The following is a 27,494-nucleotide window of genomic DNA, read 5'->3' as shown; positions in this document are numbered from 1 at the left end:
TAAACCCAATTCCATGAGAATAGCAAAAGGAGCCAAAATGAAAAAACAACAACAAGATGCCTCTATAAATCACAAAGGCTCGATAATACTGGATTGAGACTAACAGCCTTTCTGATAGAAAATAAGAAGTCTTGCATTTCCAACCTTGTGAACTCATCACTTTCCATTCTCTTCCTCGGTTGATGCAACTGGGGTACAGCTTGCATAAGCTTGCCCCGCACAGTACCCAACACAATAGTGACTGTCAATAAATGTTAAACAACAAATCTGGATGATTCCACACAAAAAGCAGCAGGTAAGGACATGATTCTGTGGTGACTATGGTGTATTCTGGCTGACTCACAAAACAGTGATTTTTCTCTCCTGCACTGAAAGGTAAGTGTCAGGGCTTTTTAGCAAGAGCCACCGAACATTGTCCTCTGCAGGCTTCGCTCAACACATCATGCTCCTTGGTCCATGTGAAATAAGCATTTATCTGTAGGATAATACAGCCAGGTTTTGCCTTAAATCTGTGCTGTAGGGTACACTGGGAATGGAAGAATCATGCCATGACAGAACATGAAGGCCCTCACCTAGATCCAAAGCCTCACTTTAGAGAGGATACTCCAGCCCAGAGAGAGTGTGTGAATTGTCCCTGGGTCAACATCCACTGAGAGAGGGAGCCAGCAGGACTAGAATCTAAATCTGCTGGGAAAACAATCAGATCTGGCGAAGATGCACAAAAGTACAGTTGTGTATATGTGTATATATGTGGTGGGCAAAAGTAGGGTTACAGTTGCTTGTATGGAAAATAATACAATAATTAATACATTTATTTATTTTGCATACTCATATCATTGGGAATATGTATATTTCTGAAATGAATCAAAGTAACCTGTTCCCACCTATTAGCATCCTTTTGCAACAGTGCTGTTTTTGGTGCAGCACTACTACTCAGATGATTTCATCTTTAATTTTATCTTCGTGGTTCTCTTCTGAAAAACACATGCTCACACTGGGCTGACATCAGAATGCACCTAAGGAATCAGGCTGTCCCAGGTAACGTCGCGTTCAGGGACCCACTCCCTTCCAACACACTCTGACTCACCGTGGAGACATCTCCTCCCATATTCCTTAATTTGAAACCCAAACCTAAGAGTAGTGTAAGTTGGATGCATTCCAGCTCTTGCTCTGACACTGACGTTGGCCTCTAGAAAGTCACTGAACATTTTTTAATGAAATATTTATTGAGCAACTTTCGTGGCAAATATTATGTACCTGGCACTGGACGAAGGCACTTTACATATAGTTCAATAACAACTAATTTTCTAAAAGTGGGTACTTTGGAAACTTAATGACCTCACTGGATCCTCTAACAACCTTCCCAAAAGGAAGGTAAAATTATTCTTCCCATTTTACAAATAAGGAAACCAAGGCTTTGTGTTCACATTACTGTTCCTATGTTATAGAAGAGGACCCTGAGGGTTAAAGAAGTTACCCAGACTCTCCCTAATAACTAGCTCACTGAGCGGCTAGGAAGTGGCAGAGAGAGGATTTAAACCCAGGTCTGAATAACTCCAAAGTCCATGGTGGGCACTGTGAGGTGCCTTCCAGAGGGTCCTCAGGAATGAAATGGCCGGGAGTGCTGATGGCAGAAAGTCGTCTGCTCTCAGCCCTCTCTGGGCACTGCTTTAGCCAGAGAGTCTCAGATCACGGCCTTCCTGGGGCGAGCAGCACCCCACAGCTGGCTGATGACATAAAGGCCTGGCTGAAGCTTCTGCTGAGACTGTATCTTCCCCACTTGACTTGTCCCTCCGCAGACCATCAAGTCGCCTCACCAGGCTGCTGCCTCAGTTGCTTCATCTCTAAAAGGAGAGGTTGGGTTATAGAACCCAATGGAGTTTCAGCTCCAAAACTGTAGGGTGGTGCAACTGACAAAACTTAGGCATTAGAAGATCTGATCTCAATTTTTCTCTCAGCCACTTAGCAGCAGCCAGCATGACAACACCAGGGATTCACACTTCCTAGTCTGTAAATGGATAACACTCTCTACCCTGCCTTTGCTCTGACCACACTATGGGCCCTCCTGCCCAGAACACCCCCTGCTTCCGCCCCCTGGCTGGCTAGCCCTTACTCACTCAAGACTCAGTCCACTTGTCATGTCACTGAGGAAGTCTTCCTCAGCACTGAAGGAAGGATTAGGTGTCTGTGCTCAGTGTTGCTGTGATACTCACTACACTCACTGTCATCTTATGTCTACCTGCTTCGCAATTGCTCACTTATGTGTCTACCTTCTTATTTTGGCAGAACTTGGTAGCTTAGCACAGTCATTTATTTGCTCATGAATCTGCAATTGGGGCAGGGCTCAGCGGGAGGGGCCTGTCCTGCTCCACACACAGCAGTGTGGCAGGGGCAGCTTCCCAGAGCTAGAGAGTCTACTTCCAGCGGCTCAGAGAGCTGGCAGGGATGTGGCTGACAGTTCCTCTCCACCTGGTCCCTCCTCCCACCCCTCACTCCCCACCCCCAGCAATTCAGGTTTCTTCACAGCATGGGCTCTAAAAGTGAGCGTCCTCAAGAGACAGGCAGGAGTGGAAACTGCTAGTTTCTTAAGCTCTGGGACCAGAAACTGAATAGAGTTCTGCCATAGTTTATTGTCAAGCAGACACAGAACCCAGAATCAAGGGGAGGAGGCAGAGCCCCACCTTCCCGTGGGAGGAGCGTCCAAGAGTTTGAGGGGCTGTGCTTTAAAACCACCACACTTCTAGGAGAAACTAAGATGGCGGCATAGATAAAGACCCGGAAATTGCTGCCTCCCACAACAACTTCAAAAATACAACAAAAAGACAAAACGGACATCATCCAGAACTACAGGAAGGCTGGCTGAGTGGAAATTCTACAACTAGAAGGAAAGAAAAGCACACTGAGAGCCAGAGGAGCTGCGGAAGTAAAGTGCAAAGGTACGGAGGCTCGCACGCGCAGAAAGGGGCTGGCACCTGAGGACGCGGCCGTCTTTTTGAATCGGGAGGGAGTCACAAGCTCCCAACTGCTCTGAACTCCGGTTCCGGGAAGTCTCTGGGGACCCAGGACTCATACGGGGAGAAACTGGACTGTCTGGCAGCGGGCAGAACTCGGAACTTGAGGTCGGCTTTCCCTCAGAGGTGCTTGCAGCAATTACCTGGACACTGAGACGCGGGGCCCCTTAGGGCAGGGCTGAGAATCTGCCATAGCTGCTTGCCCCACCCAGGCTGCGGCAGAGGCTTTTGCATATGAATGCCCCAGCCCTTTGCAACCTGAAAATAACCTAACTGCAGCTGGGCCAGACAGACCCAGAACTTCCAAGAGAAGGCCCAAGGCCCCACAGCGGCTTGCATTGCTTCACAGCTGGGCCTCATCAGGGTACCTCCAAACTCCAAAAAAGGAAGGGGAATCTGCAGTTCTCTTCGTAGCTCCTGCTGTGTAACCTCAGGCAGAGGCTAAATTAGCACCTCCTTAGATCCAAGAGCCAGTGTACCCAGTGGTCAGAGGGGGACCATCCAATTACAACTCCTCAGATCCATAAGGTACACACTCAGGGTGCAGACTCAGTGAGCACCAAAACCCCACTGAAGCAAGTCTTGCCCCAGAAGGGTGTCTTCAGCACAGAAGTTCTCCCACTGCAGACACAGCTGATTCTCACAGCCAATTGGCCTGGAGGTCAATTCCTCCCAGTGATCCTACAACAATCAAGGCATAACTACAATAAGACTGTGCAAAAAGCCCACAAGGGGGTACACCAAGAGTGTCCACCTCAGGTAACTGGGGAGGCTGAGCCACTGGGCCCTACAGGACACCTAGCACACAAAACCACTCTACCAACACAGGGGAGCATAAAAAATGCGGAGACAAAGAAACAGGTCACAAATGACAGAAATGGAGGAAAGCAAATGACTGGATATAGAGTTCAAGGCCACGTTTATAAGGTTTTTCAAGAATTTTATGGAAACCGCCGATAAATTTAGTGAGACCCTCGATAAATCTAGTGAGACTCTCGAGGATATGAAAAAGGACCAACTAGAAATTAAGCATACACTGACTGAAATAAAGAATAATATACAGAGATCCAACAGCAGACAAGAGGATCCCAAGAATCAAGTCAAAGATTTGAAATACGAAGAAACAAAAAATACCCAACCGAAAAAGAAAAAAGAAAAAAGATTTCAAAAATATGAAGATAGTGTAAGGAGCCTCTGGGACAACTTCAAGCATACCAACATCCGAATTATAGGGGTACCAGAAGAAGAGAGAGGGCAAGATATTGAAAACCTATTTGAAGAAATAATGACAGAAAACTTCCCCTACCTGGTCAAAGAAATAGACTTACAAGTCCAGGAAGCGCAGAGAACCCCAAACAAAAGGAACCCAAAGAGGACCACACCAAGACACATCATAATTAAAATGCCAAGAGCAAAAGACAAAGAGAGAATCTTAAAAGCAGCAAGAGAAAGAAACTCAGTTACCTACAAGGGAGTACCCATACGACTGTCAGCTGATTTCTCAACAGAAACCATGCAGGCCAGAGAGAGTGGCAAGAAATATTCAAAGTGATGAATGCCAAGAACCTACAACCAAGATTACTTTATCCAGCAAAGCTATCATTCAGAATAGAAGGTCAGATAAAGAGCTTCACAGATAAGAAAACGCTAAAGGAGTTCATCACCACCAAACCAGCATTATATGAAATGCTGAAAGGTATTCTTTAAGAAGAGGAAGAAAAAGGAACTCTTACCATTTGCCACAGCATGGATGGAACTGGAGAGCGGATAAATACCACATGATCTCACTCATTTGTGGAATATAATGAACAACATAAACTGATGAACAAGGACTGATCCAGAGATGGAGAGGCATTGATTGGACTGTCGGGCCTTGGAGGGAAGGTAGGGGAGGGTGGGGGTAAGGGGGAAAGATCAACCAAAGGACTTTATATGCAAGCATATAGGCCTAACCAATGGACACGGACAACGGGGGGGGTGAGGGCATGAGCGGGGGGGGGGGGGGGGTAGAGGGTAATGTGGGGATAAGGACACATATGTAATATCTTAATCAATAAAAAATATATTAAAAAACAAACAAACAAACAAAAAAAAAAAACCTACCACACTTCTCTACTGAACGCTGGGCTCCTTCGGAGCCACGAACAAGGCATGTGTCTGCTGAATAAATGGATCCACTCCTGCCCCAAACTGCCCTCACAGCCTTCACAGTGTCAGTCGGGCACTCGCACCAAGGAGGGTCCAGACAGCTTAGCGCATCGACCAGCAAGAGGATTAAGGCTCAAAGAAAATCAGACTTGATGTCTTAGAGCATTTTAGAAATGGGAGCGATAAAGCCTGTGGCGTATAAGTAAAAGAACACAACAAAGAATCTATGTGGATCAGTTATACAAAAACTGCAATGATTCAGAATTCGCTACACATGGGAAATTTATACTATTTACTTGCTCGGTGTCTTTTAAACCTCAGAATTTGAATGATAGTATTGCTAATTTTCTTTCTTTTAAAAAGGGACACTATTTACTTTTGCAAATTGAGTCCCATGGTAGCTGGACGATCTGAGGGTGCACGACATGTCTTGGTAGAAGGTTCATGGCACACTGGTGGCTCAAGTACTATGCACCAATGTGCATCTAGCCATTCAACACAATATGAAAGACTGCGTAGGACCTTAGTTATCAGACATCTGTAAATATGACTGAGACACAAATGCGAACAACAAAGGCATTTGAGTTTGAATTATTAAAGGTAATTATTAAAGTCAAAGAAAATGAAATAATTTGACAATTAGGATCAAATAAAAGCCTACTCTAAAAGGTGAATTTTGACTAAATAAAAGAAAGAATAAATTAGTTTGCTAATTTGCAGAAATACCTAATTACAGCTTTAGAAACACTTTACATCTGAAAATATTTAATCTCTTCTAGGTTTTCTAAGGAGCTTCCAAAACTAAATAATCTTACAGGAGAAATTAAGACTATGACTAAAAAAAATAAAATCAGTTTTCCCCAAAGGAATGGATTTTTTTCTTAGAATTCTTTCTGTGTGGTCTAACATTTAGAAAATGTAATTCCTAAATGTAATTACCTTGTAAACCAGACAGCCTATATGACTTCCTTGTAAGCTTTCTCGAGGGAAGGCTCAATACTAATTTGGCAACTCCGTAACAGATGCTGGTTTTTTAAGAAAAACTAAGAGGTATATTTATGACACTATTGGCACACCCTTCCCAGTGTTTACGCAGTTACTACTTCTTACCCAGCATAACATCTGAGAAACCACAAAATCCCCTGATATCAGAGATAAAGTACAAAGTAACCCCCCCCCCCCCACACACACACACATAAAAAAACAAAACAAAAAAAACCTAATGCAATCCATCTGAGACATACTGCAGGAATTCCCCAAACACCCATCCACACAGACTGCATCTTTTTTTGTGTAGAGCCAAAAAGAAGCCTGCCCCTTGGGGTTAGTTATCATCAGTCAGTACTTCACTATGTATCTACTATAAGCAAGGCTCTGGGCTAGGCACAAAAAATGTCACCATCTGTGTACACCTGCTAATTCAGATTTTCTATCAGATAATAGCACTTAACATTCTCAGGACAAGGTAACATGGAGCTCACATGGGGTAAATAAACTCCCTACGTAGTCCCCTCATCTGGATGCCACCGAGCCTTACTTAGACATGGTGACACCCTGGAGGACAGTTGTTCATCTGCGAAGGCAAGACAGGAAACAACAGTGAGAGCTAAGAGCTTAGGCACAATGAGAGCTGAGTCCTCTCTATGTACTGCTATTTCACTCAGTCCTCGTTTTACAGGTAAGAAAAGCCAGGCTTACGGGGGTAAAGAGATTCGCCCAGGAGCACAGCTGGTAGGCAAGGGCGCTTTGAACAGTCCTGCTTTGCTCCAGACCTTGAGCTCTGAACCTCTGAACTGCCCCCTCAACATGCAACTGTCCATTTAATGTGATCTATGTGCTGCTAAAATAGACGACGAAGTTAACGTATGCTTACATTATGGCATAACCTAGAAACGAATAAATTCAAACAATAGATTTTTTAAACCATTAACTACCAGATTAAAATAACCCTTCAGTTATAAAATGCCCCATTATTTTACATATTACTGAGCTGTCCATGATAAGACTTCATTGCTGGAAAGACATGTGCCAATTTTAGAGATACTAAACCCGGAAAACGTCTGCCTTAGAACCGATGAAGTGCAGTGTATGTTTATTTTTACCTGCCTGCTCCTCTTTCTTCTATTTACCATCCTCTTCCAGGTCCCACACATTAGTTCTTGCTACTTGCTTCCTAAAGGCTGATGTTCTCAGAATTAGTTCCTCCTCTTTTTGCTGATTACTACCCCACCCCCAACGATCTCATCTATTTCCAAGGCTACAAGCGATTCCTGATGGCACCCCTAAGCATGCCGTTAGCTCTTTCCCCAGACTCCAGACCATATTTCCAATGAGTTACCTCCAAACTGATATTGTATCAATCTCTTAAACTTAGTCCGTATGTTAAAGAAGCCAGACTCACTGTCCTAACCCAAGCCTGCTTCCCGTTCCGGCATCGTGCCTTGTGGTGGCAGTCTAGTATAGTATACTGAAGGGGGAAAGTCTTTAGACTACAGGTCTAAGTTCAAACCACAGCTGACACCTAGCCCCTGTCAGAACTTGGGAACTCATTTAACATTGCTTATAAAAGCCTGTTTCTTACCTGGCTGGGTAGCTCAATTGGTTAGAGCCTCGTCTCAGGACACCAAGGTTTTGGGTTTGACTCCAGGTCAGGGCACATTAAAGAATCAACCAATGTGCCTTAGCTGGTTTGGCTCAGTGGATAGAGTGTCGGCCTGCGGACTGAAGGGTCCCAGGTTCAGTTCCAGTCAGGGGCTCATGCCTGGGTTGTGGGCTCTATCCCAAATAGGGGGCGTGCAGGAGACAGCCTATCAATGATTCTCTCTCATCATTGATGTCTCTATCTCTATCTCCCTCTGCCTCTCCCGTTCTCTCTGAAATATATATATATAAAGAATCAACCAATGAATACATAAATAAGTGGAACAACAAAAATCTATGTTTTTCTCTCTTTCCATTCCTCTCTCTCATTATTGAAGAAAAAAAAAAAAAGCCTGAGTTTCATTATCTAAAAAGTGGGATTAATATCAGTAACTTTCAGATGGTGGTAAGATCAAATCAGTGCACATGAAAATAATATCACATTGTGTAGTTCATAATAGGCCCTCGATAAATAGTTGCTAACATTGCTATTATTAGTCAAGGAGATCCTCTTTTTCCCAGGAATGTAAGTTGGAAATATTACTATCTTCTGGCTCTTACTCAAGCTCTATATCTACTCAAGCACCAAATGCTACTGATTCTACTTGAAGAAATATCATTCCTTCCACTGTGTGAAAATGTGAACTTTCCTCTCTTTTGTATTAGTATTTAAACATATTCAAGTCACTCCCACGTAAAAAATCACTGTGTCTTCCTACTGAATCCGTGACCTAAAATTCTATTGTTTCAAGTACCTCAGACAAATGTTTGCTTTTGGAAAAGAACTACACATTTCTTAAGTTCCTTTCTGGGCATTTTGTGTCATGTTGTTATTTAGAATGGAACTGTTTGCTTATTTTTTATATATATAAATATTTTTTAAAAATATATTTTACTCATTATTTTCACAGAGGAAGGGAAAGGGATAGAGTTAGAAACATAGATCAGCTGCCTCCTGCACCCTCCCCCCCCTCCCGGGGATGTGCCCACAACCAAGGTACATGACCAGAATCGAACCTGGGACCTTTCAGTCCGCAGGCCGATGCTCTATCCACTGAGCCAGACCGGTCAGGGCATGTTTGCTTATTGTGTTCCCCACCCCAGCTATACTTCCCAGTGGGTACGGCCGGTATGTAAATAAGACAGTTACTGACATCTGTCTACTTTGTCCTACAGCAGACTGCCTTACTCCCTTTGTAATTACTTAAACTTTTTTATTATGGAAATAATACATTTTTACTATAAAAACTTTGAATATACACATAAATAAACATTTAAATCACTGGTAGTCCCACCATCAAAGATAACCAACTACTATCAATAGCTGTGTATATATCCTTTTAGATAATTTCCCATATGGCATATCATAGATTTAAATCTATTTTATAAAAATAGATCATATTAAGCATGCTGTTTTATTATAATACATATACATAAACATTTACTACGTAGACTAATATTAATATTATAATTAACATCGTTATCAACTGAACATAAACGTCACTATTTAAAGATCAGGATTCAAAATGATTTAAAATCTAAAAACTAAGAAATGGCTGGAAAAGAAATGACAAAATAAATGAGAATCAGAAGAAATTGTAGCTACAATAACTTCAGACAAACCTGAATTCATGAGAATAAAAGTGAAACAAGTAAAAGTAGATTATTTTAGTTAATAAATGTTCACTTACAATAAAAAAAAATAATAGGATTTTAGGCTACAAATATTTCTTTTTAAAAATATGTTTTTATTCATTTCTTTAGCGAGACAGGAAGGGAGAGTGGGGTAGAGAGAAAGAAACATCAGAGAAATATCTCCGATAGGCTGCCTCCTGTAGGCCCCCCACAGGGGATTGAGCCCGAAACACTGGCATGTGCCCTGACCTGTAATTGAACTGGTGACCTCTTGGTCCTGGGTCGATGCTCAACAGCTGGGCTATACCCGCCAAGCTAGGCTACAAGTATTTCCATAGCTATGTTAACAGAGATACACCAAACTCATTTTTAAAAACAGAGGGATAAATAGTATCAGTATTTCAATCCTCTTCATATTAATTAAAAAAAAAAAAATAGAGGGCTAGAGAATCCAAGAGGGTGGAGAACGACATGCTTTTTTGAAAAACACACTGTGTGCATCTTTACCTTTCCATACCAAGAAGCAAACACACGAACAATGTCTCTCAATGTTTTTAAAAGTTCATGTCACCTTGAAATAAACTTTAAAAAATCTCAAGCCTGCCTTTAATGTTTAAAATAAGAGATAAATATTGTGAACTTAAAATATGAAAATGGTAGATTTGGTAAATTTTTTGCTTAAAAACTCTGATGACCATCAACACTGAGCATTCTTGCTCGATGGCCTCCGCCTTTTAACCTACATGGTGGGGGAAGAGAACTCGGTGGGGGCCATGCTGATCAAAGTGCTTTGCCCGCCCTGTCACAAGTGGAGAAAAACCAGCCTCATAAATGCAGGCTGACGACATATGTGGCATTCGAAGCCCGCTCATTTGTTTTGGGGTAAACAGGGAAATATTTAGCTCAAAAATACTTCAAAGTGATTTTCTGGAAGTAATCCTGGCAACTGAACATTTGCGTTTCAGACAATCCCCACGGAGATCTAGCAAATAGAGGATGGAGGTGAGAAGAGGATTCCTCACAACTCCAAGTGGACTTTCCAGCTGGGAGTTGATAAGCTATCATCCAAACTTATTATCCAGACAAATTAAGTTAAAATCTCCCCTCCCTGAATTCACCTGCAGGAACCTGCTTCTTGAGAACTTTAGTACTAGTCAGAGTTAGCAGCCACGTTCAGTACAGCACAATGGCCAGGAGAGCCGAGGGGGCACTAGACGGGGTTTGAACTTGGCTCTGCCAATTACTTATTAGCTGGGTGCCCTCAGGCAAGTACTGAGACCGTTCTGCTCTATCTTTACCAGTAAGATACGTAAAATACTATCTGTACCCACTTCAGACGTGTTTTAAGTACTACATGAGGCAGATAAACATCAGAACATCTAGGTTGCAGGAACCACTGGGAAAATGTCCATGAGTCTTAATAGCACAGCTGGACTTTGGCTGCAAACTTTGATGTGTCAGGTAATGATGCTGGGTTTTACCCCTTGAAGTTTCAGTTCTTTGTAACCTTCTAATACATCTTCCAAACATGTTATGCTTCGTGGACTGTCTGTAAGTTCGAAGCCCTTGCTTTTGTCCTTATCATCTCAGAAACTGAGTGACATTATGCTTTAGCTCAAATCTTTCCAAGAACTCCCCCTTCTAACTCTCTATGAGGTCTAACAGAACATGAGGTAATGCAAGTATTCCCTGATTATAGCTCCTCATATTCAGTTTCAACTTTTAACAATAAAATCTTTAATTCATCTGGAATGTATTTTAATGTATAAATTTTGGGTTAAGAGTCACTAAAACATTAGCCAGTGGTTCCAAAATAACTTCTTGAATAAATCAACTTTTCCCCACTGATTTGAAAATCTATCATACAACAAAATCGTATATGTGATTATTACGCTAGCTGTCTATTTCTTAATGTTCTCCCTTAAGTATCACAAAGAAAGGGACTTGGTTGCTCCAGTTCAACCGCTGACCCACCGGAGTGATGCTTGGCTCACGGGAATAAATGGCTGACAAAGGCTTTCCTCCTTTGATCTATCAATGTGATCACCATAGTATTGGTTTTCTAATGATGAACACATGCTACATTACTGAAACAAATCTGTACTGATCAGATTTACGATTCTTGCAATATGCTACCAGATTTTATTGTTAGTATTGGACTTAAAATTTCACATATGTAAAATTTCACATATGTTTTAAGTGAAAGTGTTCTTAACTTACAAGAAAAAGAAAAATGAGTATGTCTAGACTCTGTACTTTGGGGAGGAAAAACCTTTCTTTTAATTTTATTTTTGCCAGTTTGGCTAAGAAGTCCTCTCCCCAGCTCTTAGTCAATTGGTGGGGGAGTTATTCATCCTATTTCTACACTAGCACTGCTTAAACTTACACTTTCTTTATCCTGCCTTCCTTACTGGCACCAATAATACACCAGCATTTTGGAGTTTCCTTGTGCTCTTCCACCTTCCTTCTGCCGAACTGTTGAAACACTGATCACAGATCCCTATTATTGTTAGTCTGTTACATTATTCTTTTTTGAGGAGTTATTTAGCGTCTGGCTTACTACTATATTAACAACTGTTATTCACTATTAATTCCATACTACTTAAAAATACTCTATTTACAATCTCTTTCCCTTACTGGGTTCTTTATTCTTATTACTTGTTAGGATGTCTTTGCATATATATTTTTTTCTTAGGGCAAACACAAGAGTGGGATATTTTGAGAGTCATTCAATGCCAAAGAGAATATTTTTGTTGCCCTTTCAAGAAAAGACGCCTCCCCTGGCTGTGAAATCTGAGTAACAGCCCTTTCCTCTCTAAGGGCTAAGGCGAAGAGCCACTGTTTTCACAGAGTGCTAAGTGACTAGATACAAACTTATCCTCCTCTGGTGCATAACATCTCCCTCACTGCACCCCACCCCACCCCCGCACCTGGATGCTTATAATTAATTCATTTCTGAAATGACAATTTGCTAGAATGTGTTTAAGAGTGAATTTTCCTCATTATTCTCTTTATTTAACAACAGCTTTATTGAGATGTAATTCCCATGGCATAAATTCTTTCAGTAGTTTCTGCTGACCACGCTGAGCCCTTCGATGAGAAGAGTCACGACTCCCTTCAGCTGAGATGGTGGTGAATGTGTGAAGTTTGATATGTAAGCCCAGGTCATCGTCTCGAACCAGAGGCCCCTCCGGTACACCTGAGGCCGCCTGCTGCTGCCACTGTAACCCTCCCGTCTGCTCCCCTGGCTCCACTGTGGAACCTGCTTTACATTCTTTACACACTCCTGGCTGTCTCGTCAGTTCCTCTTCTGTCTCCACGGTTTCGTCATGTCCAGGGCTCAGCCCTCCGCTCTCTCATCCACATACACTAGCTGGGCCATGCATCACTCCCTAGCTCCAATTGGCACCTACATTCCCGAATACCGTTTCCGTAGACACATTCTCCCAGCAGTAACATCTCTCAATAGACACAGCGATTCACAGCTATAAGGCTCTCTTGGAATCTCAGGAGGGGTAGACTGAAGAAACACTTCTCTGCCCGGGACCTCTGTCTATGACACGTCGATGTCACCTCTGGTGGCCGGCACCATCGTCCACTGAGCTGTCCACTCCAGAAGCCTGCAAGTCCTCCTCACCAGACTTGAGCACAAAGACAGTGACTCCCTAGTTTACCACCGTATCCCGAGTGTCTGACATACAGCGGCACAACAAATACTTGTTGAGGAAAAGGATTCAGTCAATCCAGTACATATCCTTCCAACTCGCCCTCTTCTTTTCATCATACTGTCAGCACTTCGGTTAAAATCACTATTATTGTCACCAGACTTACTAACAGTCTCCCAGCCTCCAGTCCTGCTGCCCCCAACCCATTTTCCATGCTACAGTCAGAGTTAACTTTTTCAGTAGTCACTGATCAGTTCTTATCATTCCTCAACTTAAGGCCCTTTAAAATCAAATCCAAATTTCTCAACATAACACACAAATCTGTAACTCTCTTGATGCCCCAAGGCTGAATTAAACATTCATCTCCTGTGCTCTCCAAGGTTTCCTGTACTCCTCCTACCGTTGTGTCTATTCTGTTGTAACTGTCTGTATACTTTCTGTCTCCTCAACTACACTGTCCTATTCCCTGCATCCCAGTGCCCTGTAGTTCCTGGCACACGGTAGACATTCAATGAGTATCTGGTGAATGAATGTTTTCAAATATCACCAGTGACCATGAAAGTAGTTAACTTTGGGATTCCATCCTTGGGCAGGAATTCCAAACTCAGTTGGGATCCATAAATAGGTACTGAGAGTGCATGAACGCCATGAAATTGTACCCAACATTGTATGTGTTTATACATTTTTTGAGGGTAGTTTTCAGACTGCCTGAGGAGTCCATAATCCTAAAAGTTACTGTTGGGATTTATTTGGTTAGAAAGGAATATTCTAAAGTGTATTACAAAATAACAAAAACAAAAGGCAGACACACATAACACACAGACACGCACACAGGGATTGACTTAATGAAAACAACACGTATGGTAAACCTTTTATTGAAAAGGGACAAGAATCAGAGGAGTTGGGGGGCTCCAGGAAGACTAAAGAAAAACAGATGATGCCAGAAAAAGGATTTAGAAAGACAGAACAGAGAGCGAAAAGGAGCTGGGCCTACTCTGCCATTGTACACGAGGCCCTTGTGCAGCCAGTAGGTGAAAGGCTGGCCTCGTCACGAAGGACCTGTGTCTGAAGATCTCTGTATAATTTTCAGAACTGCAAACTTCAGCTTGTCATAATGCTGCCCAAGTGCAGGATAGTTCTGTGCTACCAAGCTGGTTGTCTTTCTAGTTCTGTCCAGTGAATCCCGGTCTAGACTCTGACCTTCAACAGGAGAAAAAGAAAGAGGAAGGCCATGGTCTGGGCTGCTGGGAAAGGAGGGGCAGGGAGAGGGGTAAACACTCATTGCTTCTCAGGTGACCATTTTCTCTGGCTCCTTCTACTCCTCTGTCTTTATTTAGAGCACAGTTTATAGACTTCCTCATGTGCAGGAATCTTAAAAATATATGTACTTTGGTAAAATGAGAAGATGCATGAAAGTTCTGAAAATTACAGGTTGTTTTGAGAGTTGTGGGTACTTTTTATAAATGTTGATGATTGTTTATCCTCTCACCCTTAAGTAAACATTTAATGAAGGAAGTGAATAGGATTTTTCCCTTTTTGGTAATTCCTTATGTCAGCATATAACATACTATACTGCCTAGTTTGCTTTAGGAAATGTTAACTTTTGTATCATAGGCAGCTGTTACTAGTTCACTAAGCTAGGGTAAGCACTTTAGCAGTGGTACAAGGTTGGTTTTGAGTGTTTCGATGCTACCTAGCCTAACTTCCACCACTGCTGAGGCCACAGTGTAGCTAGGGATCTTACATCCAAGAGTCTCTGGTGTGAAACCAGAGACTTGCTCACACGGGGATGAAACTGGGACCCTGTCCTCCTTAGCATCATCCTTCACCCCATCATTTTCAAGAAAATGAAAGCTAAACGATGGTGAATTTGGTCAAAAGGCCTAAAGAATTCACTGATTGCTTAACTAGCACCTAAATAATCAAGAATGGTCCGTAACCACCTATCTAGCAATTCAGCCCCACGTCACTACACAGAGAGCCTGCAGTGACACAGGGATAGAGGCCTCACCAACTTATTAGACATACTAATAATCCAAAAGTGTCCTATTTTGCTGCAGAGTTCCAACTGTATAAACGAACCTAACTGTGATTGTTTAAATAATCATTTTTAGGAACCAAGTTTGTAAAAAAAAAAAAAAAAAGTATTTTCAAGATTTTATATTTACCTATCCTATCTGAAATTTTGGTGAGGCCCTAATCTATGAATAAAAGAGAGAGTATTTCAAATCATAGTGACAACTGAGGATTATCCTGTGTAAATTCCTGGTAAATTTATGGTGAAATTTAATAGTCAGTTATTCTGGCTGGAGGTTGTAGTGAAAGAGGAAGAATAGAAGAGAAAGGGGAAAAACTGATTAAAAATCCCACTGCACAGTCGACTTATTTGATGCAACAGTTAATTTTTTAAAAAATTCCAGGATTCACTGAGGGTTTTGCCGTTATCTACTCTGATGTCCTTTTTGGCAAGGAGACATGTTAATGATTTCTTGAAATCTGGTGCAAGGCCCGCTGTGTTCACAGACCAGTTGAACACGTCGTTGAGAATGTGTGCTTTACTGTTTCTGCAGCAGTGTGTGGGGTCTGAAACCCTTTCAAGTACAACTGTTTGAGGAAAGAGAGGAAGATGAGAATGGAAGAAAAAATTCTATAACCTCGTTCATTGCCTGCTCTACTCGCATCCTTATCCTTAATCTTGTCGACCTCACTGTGTCCTCCATCTTCTTTAGGTTTCCCTGCTGCAAGAGAGACCAGGTTAGGAAGTGACTGAGTATGGTGCCAGGATCAAGGCTGACAATGAGATGAGAGGCAGAAGCAAAGCCACAAGAGGCCGAGAAGCAGAACGGGAAATGAGTTTTTGGAGGGCGTCTATAGTATATTTTCCATTCATCTACACAGGTGTGAAATTTGCAAAGCCAAACAAATAATACTCACCAGAGGAAAAGGATCTAATGCACTGAGTTAATATATGGTGTCCTCTAACTGAAATGTGCACATTATGAAGATGTTCTCAACACACTACTTCTGAGAAGACTTCTTCTCGTGAAGTGTGGAATGGACAGGGGCATGGAGAAGGAGGACACATGGGCATCACCGGGAACATCCAGCAGTCCACTCCAACAGATGCCCACAAGGTAGCGTCTACCTTGATGAGCCTTGCAGACTGGCACCCTCCTCACTGACTGCACCCAGGAATGCAGACTCATGCTAACAAAACTCACAAGACACTGATGTATAAAACAAAAGAAAGAAAGTGACTTTATTATTAACAGCAAATAACAGAGGACTCAGGTACACGATGTCTGTACTGGCCTGAGTGAATTATCGTGGTGGGAAGGCCAATTGCCAGAGGGAAGCTGGGTGCACATGGAGGCGGCTGAGTGGAGTCAATTGCAGGATTCCAGTGCAAATGGCATAAGGCTCTGCAGCTCTCTACACAGGGCTACCTGCCTGCCAGGCCTCAACCAGCAGGGGCTGTTGGTCAGAGAGTGCTTTGCAAGGTATCGTGACAGTTACATTAACAGCTTTTGCTTTTCTCTGCTTTGGAGGCAGAGAAAATGCTCTTCTGATGGAGATTTGATGTGTGTGTGTGTGTTTAAGAGGTCAATACCCTCAATTGGTTACATCAGGTCTTACTGCCAAGGAGTATTCATTTCTCTTAAGATCACACTGCCTCTCCTGGATTGAATTTGTGAGGTAGGGTGTTCATTTCTCAGTTTAATTTTTAGAGAGCATTTTCGCTTTCCTGTTTTCTGGGATCCAGAGGGGGCACTGCAAGGCAGACTCTACATTTGCCTACAGGTTCCACAAAGTGTCGTCAAATTCAAATCAACCTGTATTCACTGTGCCAACTTTATGCCCACTGCTGTGCCAGGCACAAAATAATTCTCAAGATATATAACAAGAACCTCTAAGGAAATGTTGTATCTACTGGATGCCTACAGCCCTAGGTTCTTCTTAAGGTACATTTATTCATTCATTTTCCTCTAGTATTTACACACCCTCTACTGTGTACCAGGATTTACTAAGTACAAGACATATAAACACACACATGACACCATCCTGCTTCCTTTAGGAGCTTATAAACCAGCAAAGGAACGACGTGTTTTTTTAAAGGTACGGATCCAAGTGCAATGGAGGATGCTAGGGGAGGGCTTTAGGGCTGAGACAGAAGCACATCTTTTCAAAATCAGGTTTTTAAAAACATACTAAATAAAAATGATGATTATTTAAAAAAAACTAACAACAGTTAATTTTGAAGCACAATATGTAAGTTCCTTCCTTGCTACTCCCCAACCCTTTTCTGCCTCTCAAGGTTGCCCTCAGTAGTTTGTGAATACTCTTCTGACCTTTTTCTCTGTGTATGAAACACACACACACATTTATACATAAACATAAATTTATATATTTATTATATCAACATGTAAAATTTATGTTAGACATCCCGTTTAGATAATCCACACATACACATGCACATGCACGCAGGTGTGGGATGATACTATATATATTGTCCCATAACTTGTCCTTTTAGTTGTAAATTATAACATGTGTATAGAAAAGCGCATAAAATAAATATGCTCAGTTTAGAAAATAAATGACCCTGGATAGCTACTACCACTAGGTCAATAAGAAGAAAGTTCTGAGTACCCAAGAAACAGAAACCCACCCCCTCCAAAACCATTATCCTGAAATTTACGGTAACCATTTCCTAGTTTTCTGCGGAGTTTTACTGCCTATGAGACAAAGTTCAAATTTGTCTATTATCAGCAAACGCCCTCAAGGTAAAAGCAGCTTCCACTCTCTAAGCCTTGCTGAACTCTCACTTTTCCTCCAGTCTGGCCTTTAATTTCTTCTTTTCAGCCCTTTGTTGCTCTGAGGATATCTTCTTATACATATTCAACAGTTCCAATTATTTTCAGCAAGAGGATTGTTCAAATAACCTACCTAGCCCTAGCTGGTTTTGCTCACTGGATAGAGCGTCAGCCTATGGATTCCGGTCAAGGGCACATGCCTGGGTTGAGGGCTCAATTCCCAGTAGGGGGCGTGCAGGAGGCAGCCAATCAATGATTCTCTTTCATCATTGATGTTTCTATCTCTCTCTCCCTCTGCCTTCCTCTCTGAAATCATTAAAAGTATACTTTAAAACAAAAAGCAAATAACCTACCTAGCCATATTTCCAGTAACAGAAATGTGTGTCACTTCTCAATTTCTTCCTTGTGTTACAGTTATGTGGATAAAATTAGATTCTTATCCACTAGATCCGACCTAACTCCTTAGGGGTTATGAAAGGCAAACATCTTTCATTTCCTACAGCACAAATGTGAAATATGTGAAATATGCAGTAAATGCAGAAAGAGTAAAGAATACAGGAACGGAAAAGAGAATGAATATGTAAGTGATTAGTAGTCCTGCCCTTGAAGAGTTTCCGTTTTCATTTTGTGAAGGAAGATTAGATGTATATGCATGAAATAATTTGACATGAAACAATTTGAGGCAATAAAGAGAGATATTTGAATGAAATCCCTTATATTCACTGACATGAAAAAATTCCAAGATATACTGTCAAGTGAAAAAACAAACTGTAGGATGATATCTGTGCATAAAATATATATTTACATTTATCTCCCTGTCTGTAAACAGGTGTGTCCGCATATATGCATCCATGAACGTTCCTGTTTATGCACAGAAACAGAACTCTAAAGACATACAATGGTGGGTACTTCTACGGACTAGGATTGGCTAGCCAGAAGTTATCTTTTCACTTTCAAATATCTTATGTAATATTTTAACATGAAGCATATATTTCTTTTAAAAAAATAATATATTTTTATTGATTTCAGAGAGGAAAGGAGAGAAAGAGATAGAAACATCAATGATGAGGGGGAATCACTGATCAGCTGCCTCCAACATGCCCCACACTGGGGATCAAGCCCACGACCCAGGCATGTGCGCCTACTGGTTCATAGATCAATGCTCAACCACTGAGGCATGCCGGCCAGGCAAAGCATATATTACTTTTATAGGTAGGAGGAACTTTAAATTATAATCAAGGGCAAACATATGTGACAAAGGAAATCAAGAAGAAAAAACAGGAAGACAGAAATTCCTGGGGAAGGCCTCTTTGAAAAGGTAGGACTTGGAGTGGGCACTGTGGGACTAGAGTTTAAATGAGAGAACAGGGTGGGTAAAGGAGGGTGAGGTGGGGTCGTGCTGTGTTTTGAGTAGACTTTAGGGAGGAAATGAGGATGCTACCTGAAGAGGACCATAAGGAAGTTCACCTGGCTAAAGCTAAAACCAGCTGACATTGAGATATATGGTTAAAGGGACAAAACAGAGCCATAGCATAAAATGTGGAATGTCATAAAAATTAAGAGCTTATTATTGCTTTGATGGGAAATAGAAGTCATTACGACCTGAACAAGGTTGTAATAGGAGATAGTATTAATCTCACGGGTAGAGTTTGTGTAGAATGTGCTCAAACATGAAAAATCCCTGGTAATTTGTAAAGTGCTACATCAATAATTCTAGGTTTTATTAAATAAGTTATTCTATTACAATTATATTTTAGGGAGACTATATTGGTTTCTATACTAATAAAAGCCTAGGTGGCACTCACACCCTCACGTCATCACAAGATGGCCGCCACAAGATGACCAGCAGGGAGGGCAGGTATGGGCGATCAGGACGGCTGGGGAGGGCAGTTGGGCCAAACAGGCCAGGAGGGGAGAGCAACTGGGGGGGACCAGGCCGGCAGGGGAGGGCAGTTGGGGGCGGTCAGGCTGGCAGGGAAGGGCAGTTGGGGGTGATCAGGCCAGCAGGGGAGGGCAGTTGGGGGTGTTCAGGCTGGCAGGGGAGCAGTTAGGGGGCGATCAGGCTGGTAGGCATAAGCGGTTAGGGGCAATCAGGCAGGCAGGCAGGCGAGTGGATAGGAGTCACCAGTTCCGGATTGTGAGAGGGATGTCCAAGGGGTCCCAGATTGGAAAGGGTGCAGGCTGGGCTGAGGGACACCCCTTCTTCCGCCCCCGCCCAAGTGCACAAATTTCATGCACTGGGCCTCTAGTTCTTGTATAAAATGCATTACGGGGAAGAAAGACTCAGAGCAAGGACATTTCCTTAGCAATATAACATACTTGAAAGAACTTGGCCAGTTTTCACAACCTGAAAAAAATTCGGATAACTTCCAATCTCCCAGGATTGCTGCAGGGATTAATTGTAAGGTCAAAATGCATAGTCCATTTCTTCTCAACTGCAATTATAGTCCAGAGGCATGCTGATAAAGATCAGAACTGATGCCCTGATCATGGGAATGGAAAGGCTGAACCCAAGAGATTTTTCTAAATAAAGAACCTGTAAAGATCTATTCATTAGATGTAGGGAATGAAAGAGGGGAAAAATGGAGAGTTCTGGGTGTCCAGCAGGGGAGGCCTGGGGAAGGGTCCGAACACCTAGAAACTGACCTACCTCTGTGATCCACGTTTTGGGAGTCATGTCACTGACCTCATGAGTTTCACCTTCTCCATCTGTTACTCCTGACCCACAACCCTCCCCATTTGGGTATAGGGCAAGCTCCTTGTATTAGTGCAAATATGGCTCGAAATATTTTAAACTCAAAGTACATTTATATTCATTTTATTTTGGAAAATTACTTTCAGGAATGTATAAAAACCTTGAAACAATAGGAACATGCAAAGTTACTGACTATTCAATGGCTGCAGTGAGCAAAACTTACCAATACCTTGTAAAAAATCAAAACCAACTCTACATTTGACTTTATGGAAGAAAAATTCTATATAAATAAAGTGTCTAACAGATTGAATTTCTGTAGGGTTTTAAATTATTTGTATTGGTATTATATTAAAGTCTGAACCACACAATTATGAAAACCAAGATAGAACAATAAAAATGAATCCCATAAGTGATTCTAATTTACTGTTTTATAAATTCTTTTCTTCTAAGTGGAATCTGACTTCTGAGTGACATTTTACAACCCTGGATACAGTCCTAAAGCAGAGCTTACAGCATTCCAAAGTCTCAGCTGGATACTCTGTTGTCTAGCTAGAGGTCAAAAGCTTGAGGACTAATACATGATAGAAAATAAAAATTAAAAAGTTTACTCGTGTTCTGTCAGACTTTTTACTTTTCTGTCAGGCCACATCCCTGCAGAGGATGACAGAGAGAGGCAATTGTGTAACTGAGCCTCCAGAGCTAGTTACCGCTCTGGAATGTGACCACTGTTTTGCAATGCACTTGGTCACCATCATATGAAAATCTTGGGAAATACAACATCTTGGTTACCTGCTAGTTCCTGTGAGAGAATAACTCATAACTCTTTCACATCACACTACAATGGTACTTTAGTCTAAACTACCAACTGACATTTCTTTGTACTTATGATTATATTTTAAAAGAATGTCAAGAATATTTATACATACTTACAAAGGTAAAAACAAAGGGGGGGGAGTGGATGAAAAGGAGGAGAAGAAAGAGGAGGAGAAAGGAAATACACCTTCAGAGTAATATGGGAAGGGGGAGGTAGAAGACACAGATGAAACAAAATTGGCTGTGACTTGCTGTTGGTTGAAGGTGGCGATAAGTGCACAGTTCATCTTCTACTGTGCCTACTTTGTATGTTGAAATGTTCCATAATAAGAAGTTAAAAAAAGGCACATAGCGAATAGTTCAGGATTGTCTCCTAACTCAACACCTAAAGAGGGACCTCTCAGTACTATAAATAGTTATAACTAGTACTGCAATAAATATATCATCTTTAGAACACTGAGTTACAATTGCAAGAGTTCCTGAGGTGTATGTGCCCAACAACAGTAACAATAATCATACTGGACAATAACCCTTGTTAAGCACATAGCGCTTACACAAAGTATTTTCACATCCATTATCTCAACTGATATTCACAATAACACTGTGAGATACCGTGGGTAACATTCTAATTTATGAAAAAGAAATATGAAGCCCAGAGTAAGTGACTTTCATTTCATTCATTCATTCATTCATTCCACAAACATTTACTGAATATCTAGTATGTGTCAGTCAGTTCTGACTGAGATATAAGGAATTAAAAGACAAAATGTAATTCCCTCTTTCAAGAGGTGTGTTGCTTAGCCCAGGCGATGTGGCTCAGTGGTTGAGCATCAATCTATGAGCCAGGACATCACGGTTCAATTCCTGGTCAGGGCACATGCCCAGGTTGAGGGCTTGATCCCCAGTGTGGGGCATGCAGGAGGCAGCTGATCAATGATTCTCTCTCGTCATTGATGTTTCTATCGCTCCCTTTCCCTTCCTCTATGAAATCAGGAGAACAGATTTATAAACTGATAATCACATGATGATGTGATTCATGCTACAATGAAGTGTATCTCAAAAAATTTTTTAACCCTGACCTGCAGTAAGAAATATATTCCTACTCAATATATACAAAAATGTGTTTAAGTGAAACAAAAGTTTTATGAAATAATCCTCTTCCAATGCATGATGTGCACTGTGGCATTTTCTAATCTACAGTATTCAATAATCTTTTCCTTTTTAAGAAAATTCCGATCACAAGCTGTTACAATGATTTCATTACTCACTAGTGGGCTGCTGCCTCCATTGTGCTGTGATGAGTATGGTCTGAGTTCTGATCACACAGAGTTCACAGAAGGAAGCAAAAACTGTTCCAGGGAATGAGAAAGGCATTAACGAGGTTGGACTCTAAGTACTTTTCAATATTAAAGTGGCAGAACTGGACCAAAGGTCTTACGATGCTCTAATCACTTTGCTCTTGCAATAGCTGTGCTGCTGTTGCACGCTCGCCAAACACAAAACAGCAACAGACTGTGAACTCACTGATAAGCTATGAAAACAAGTTGTTTTCTTGAAGGGATGTCAGCGATCATTCATTCACATGCACTAAATCTGCACTTCCTGTCTATTGGATCATCCTGCTACTACCTGTAAAACAACTGTAAACATCCTGAGACTATAAGTCTATGACTCACAGCCCTAAATATTTGTCCTCTAGAGCAAAGACTTAAAAAGCAAGAGAACAGGATAATGTGTTAGAGGTAAACTTAGATATTACAGTTTTTATCAATCACCAATCCACATTGGGATTTTGTTCAATGCCTTAATCCTCTATCTCATTTGCTGTCCATCCATTGTACCTGCTTTGTACAGACTCAGTGAAGGGAAGAGCTGGTGGGGAGGGGAGAGAGGGTAGAGATCAACCAAGGACTTGTATGCATGCATATAAGCAAACAACGGACACAGACACTGCGGGGTAAGAGCATGTGCTGGGGGAGGGGGAGGAGTGGCCAGGGAGAGGCCAATGGGGGAAAAAGGAGACATATGTAATACTTTAATCAATAAAGAATTTAAAAAAATTAAAAAGCCTATGACTCCATGAGTACTAATATCTCATGCTGCTGCCTCCTGCTGTCTGAGAAAGACGGAAAGATTAGGGGACCCTTGGACTACATTTTGCTTTGCCATTTCCTCCAATAGGAAGGTTTCCATTCTCAGGTACTTGTTTTGAGAATCCATTTTTGCCCAATTGTCCCAAAGACTCATTTTGTGAACTTGACCTAGTTTGGTAAGTTCTTTCTTTTATCCATTAAGCAATAAAAAAATAATTGGTGCTTTCCCAAATCAGCCTGTGATTAGCTCACAATAGAATAACAATGCACTAGGGACTGAATAAATATTCATCAAGGATACTGATATTGACACTGAATAGAAAATAGACAAAAGGAAGAAAGTTCATTGGACTTCATGAGATTTGGAGGAACTACAGGCTGTTTCTCATCCCTACTTTCCCAAAGGGAAACATGCTCTGAATATCAATAATAAAAGATTTTTGTGGCTGAAGGTTGAAAAAAATAGTAATCTTAATTAAAGTCAAACCAAACTAAAACAACCCCCAAACACCAACTAGTATTTGTGCCTTTCATCATATAATTGTAGGGTCTCAGTATATGGAAAGTTTCCTGGGCTAGACTTTCTAGGTATGAATTCAGTAACACAGGACTTGCCAGAAGGAAATGAGAATTACACTTTTGAGAAAGTTACTAAAAAGCATAAGCCATTTGTAAAGACGGTCTGCTCTTTGGATGAATCTCTTGGTTGGGAAGATGCGTTTAGGCTTGATACCTTTGAATATTCTAAACAAGTCTGAGTAGGTCAATGAACTACTATCCACAAGGTCTTCAAAAAGATCTTCATGTTTTAGAACACACAAAAGGCCTATTGTAAGAACACTCACTCTTTAATTTAGACCAAGGATAACATTTCCAAAAATCTGCAAATATTTAGTTGAGAAGCAAATGATAAAACAGTGAAACAATCAACTAAAGATATGTTGCTAAAAATAATATAAAGCAGACTCCTTTTTAATCCACAATTATTCTTATGCAGAAAGTAGAACTGTGGAGAAAACCACTGGACTCTATTTTGAGGCTAAAGCTGAATTCCAGTAGAACATAAGTTTGGTATCATTTTCCTCCTATGATCCTGAATACTCGCTTGCAAATTTGTATGAAGCATCTTCAAGTGACTGCACTCCTCTAAGCATCTCAAAATCAGTCATGTCCAAAGCCAAACTCTAATTCGCTTCTACCCTTTCCTCCTGCCAACCTCCCTAGACACCTATTCTTCTTAATTCTAGTGATCTTTAAAAGGGGTATGTCAAAGAAAATGCACAAGAAAGGGGGTTAAAATATTAAAACCTTTGTACTGGACACATGCTCAAAAGCATTTAAATATTTTTAAAATATATATTTTTTAATTTATTTCAGAGAGGAAGCGAGACATAGAAACATCGATGAGAGAGAATCATTGGCTGCCTCCTGCACACCCCCTACTGGGGATCGAGCCCAAAACCTGGGCGTGTGTCCTGACTGGCAATTGAACCATGACCTCCTGGTTCGTAGGTCGATGCTCAACCACTGAGCACACTGGCGCCTGGCAAAAGTGTTAAGGATGAGTGATTACTTAAGAAGTTAAGACTACTGACCTAACCTAGGCTTCCTCACTGTCTTCAGACCATCAGTCTACTAAGTGCTTAGTAAATTCTCTCAGTCCCTTCCACTTTTCCTCTGCATATCCACCACCAGTGCAGCAGCTCCGATTCTCCGTGTCCTGCTTGGAATTCGGCGGCAGCTTCTAGCGTGTCTCCCTTCTTGCAATATCTTCTTACAACTCATCCTTCGCTGCCACTAGAAATATCTTCACTAGTCAGATATCACTTACCAAAAAGCAGCACTACCCACAAAATTATCCAAACACCTTAGTTTTCAGCACTTTCTATACTCTTAGCTAAAAATCTAGGGAAGTAGTGGGGCGGGGGGCGGGGGAGCGGGGGGAGCGGGGGAGAGGCATGGACTTCAGGCCTAGGCTTAAGTTTTACAAGCTTAATGACTTTAATGACTTTGGGGAAAATTCCTTAGGCTTTCTGGGCTTTTATTTCCACCTCTGAGTGGTGACAGTAGTAGCTCATGAAACTGTTATGTAAATCCATTGAGATTATATAACAGAAGGAAATTAGTGCAGAGCCAGGCACACATGAATTGATCGTCCATTTTGGCCCCCTTCCTGCTCTGCAACAAATGCCCTCTCCCTCGCTCCCCTTTCACCTGCCGCACCATGATCCTGGCACATTACCCACCAACCCTCTGGAACACCTGCTTTCCTCAAATGTGACCGGCACTCTTAAGCCCCTGTGGTTCTGATTATACTATCTCCTCAGCCTCACATGCCCTTTACCGCCTTTTCCAAGTGAAATTCTACCTAAGCCTCAAGGCCCAGCTCGAGTGTCAACTCTTCCAGGAACTCGTCCCTTTCTCCACTGATCAGCTTTAACCATGGCCTTCGTGAGCTCCCTGCACTCTACTTGCAGCTTCACGTGGTAGTGCTTTATTCTCTGTGCTAGAATATTACTGTCCTTATACTGAATGTGAGGTTAGGTGTACATGTGTTACCTGCATGAATTATAAGCTTCTCGAAGGCAGAAAGCGTGTCCTCTGTATTTTCTCAGCAGTTAACACTGGATGGGATTTAGTAAATGTCTGCTGAATGAATACATAGGTGCATGAAAACATTTTCAGAGGGAGTAAGTTTTTACCAGAACAAAACACCAACCACTTGTTTCAACTTTTAAAGTAATTTTTAGAAAACCAGTTCTACCTGAAAAATAGATCATTATTTAGCCTTTGTAATACATAAATTAAAAATAACAAAGAAATGAACTAAAAATGGTGCACTTTTGAGACTTCAGGCTGAGTGCATAAAACAAATTATTTTTAATTAGTTAAACTGATTTTAAAAATGTATAATATCAAGTCTTATGCCCTGACAGAGCACCAGTGAGTGACTGTTAATAGAAAGTAGTGATTAAAAGAGGAAATTCATGTACAGACATAAAGTGGAATATTAAACATCAATTTAAAATCATGTTTTCAAATACTGAATGAGTCACAGTATACTAAGGGAAACACTCAGGGCATAAAGAGATCCCAATTTTATAAGTTTACACTTAATAGAGAAAAAGACTACGAAAATACAGAGGATGTCAATATGTGGTTATCTCTGAGAAAGAATTGCAGGCGATTTTAAGTTTTTGTCCTTTAGATTACCTGAAATTTCTATAATATACACATTCGTATCACTAAAAAAGTAACTTAAAAATTTTACTATAAAGAAATGCTAATTAAAGTTTAATCATATTCGCAAATACTAGAAAAGTTTTATTAGCCCAGTAAGAGACTTCCTGGTTTTTAATATTAATCACAATATATTCGTGTAGACATCATTAAAAACCGAGAGTTAATGCTGCAGTTTAATATTGAAAAATGTTTTCCTTAATTATAAAGAGAGAGCGGTCAGTAAACATCTGACTCGTACGTGGGTAGCAGGCAGCACCAGCTCTGGAGGTTCGAGGACACGGCTGGCATTTCGGCTGGACCCCTGTCCGCTGTCGGCCTCGTTCTCACTGAGCCACAGCCACTCTTCCTCACTGGGAACCTGCAGAGCCGATGCAGCTGCCATTTATGAAATGGCTGTGGCCGTGTCCGGGACACGGAGGCAGTCTTCTGTCTCCTATCTCCCGGGTCTGGAGATTGTCCACGGATCGGAAGATGGACAAGGATGTGTACAGGGGCCATTCTGACCCGAAGGGAACCCGGAAGGTCTGCTGAAGCTTGTGGGGTAGTCAAGGCTGATTCTAAGACAGACGCTGCGTGACCGCAGGTACTTGGGACTGTGCCAGCCACGGCCGTGGATGTGGCGCTCACTGGTGGACCCCTCTGCAGAGTGGGATGGGGCCACTGAAGGAAAACGAGAGGAGGGAGTTTGGGACGGCACCAGAAGATGAGAGAGAGGGAGGAGAGAACCAACCCTGAAGGGC

General features: G+C 41.6%; 1 protein-coding gene across 7 annotated transcripts in view; it reads right to left on the bottom strand.

The window, feature by feature from the left end:
- Positions 1-27,494, bottom strand: part of NSMCE2 (NSE2 (MMS21) homolog, SMC5-SMC6 complex SUMO ligase) — a 244,544-nt gene that overhangs the window by 100,546 nt on the left and 116,504 nt on the right. Inside the window, exon 6 of one of the 7 annotated variants that reach the window (XM_036338695.1) lies at positions 13,959-15,837. The exons of 4 other annotated variants lie outside the window; for them this stretch is intronic. In XM_036338695.1, coding sequence (XP_036194588.1) covers positions 15,617-15,837 — 221 coding nt within the window. In that variant the 3' untranslated portion in view covers positions 13,959-15,616. Of the gene's footprint in view, positions 1-13,958; positions 15,838-26,905; positions 27,415-27,494 lie in introns of those variants that run through there. 2 more of the 7 variants (XM_036338696.1, XM_036338694.1) reach the window with 2 other exon arrangements.

Source organism: Myotis myotis, unplaced genomic scaffold, assembly GCF_014108235.1.
Source record: "Myotis myotis isolate mMyoMyo1 unplaced genomic scaffold, mMyoMyo1.p scaffold_m19_p_16, whole genome shotgun sequence".
NCBI classification, from domain to species: Eukaryota; Metazoa; Chordata; class Mammalia; order Chiroptera; family Vespertilionidae; genus Myotis; species Myotis myotis.
Note: the sequence above shows the minus strand (reverse complement) of the source record. Positions and strands in the feature narration are given on the sequence as shown.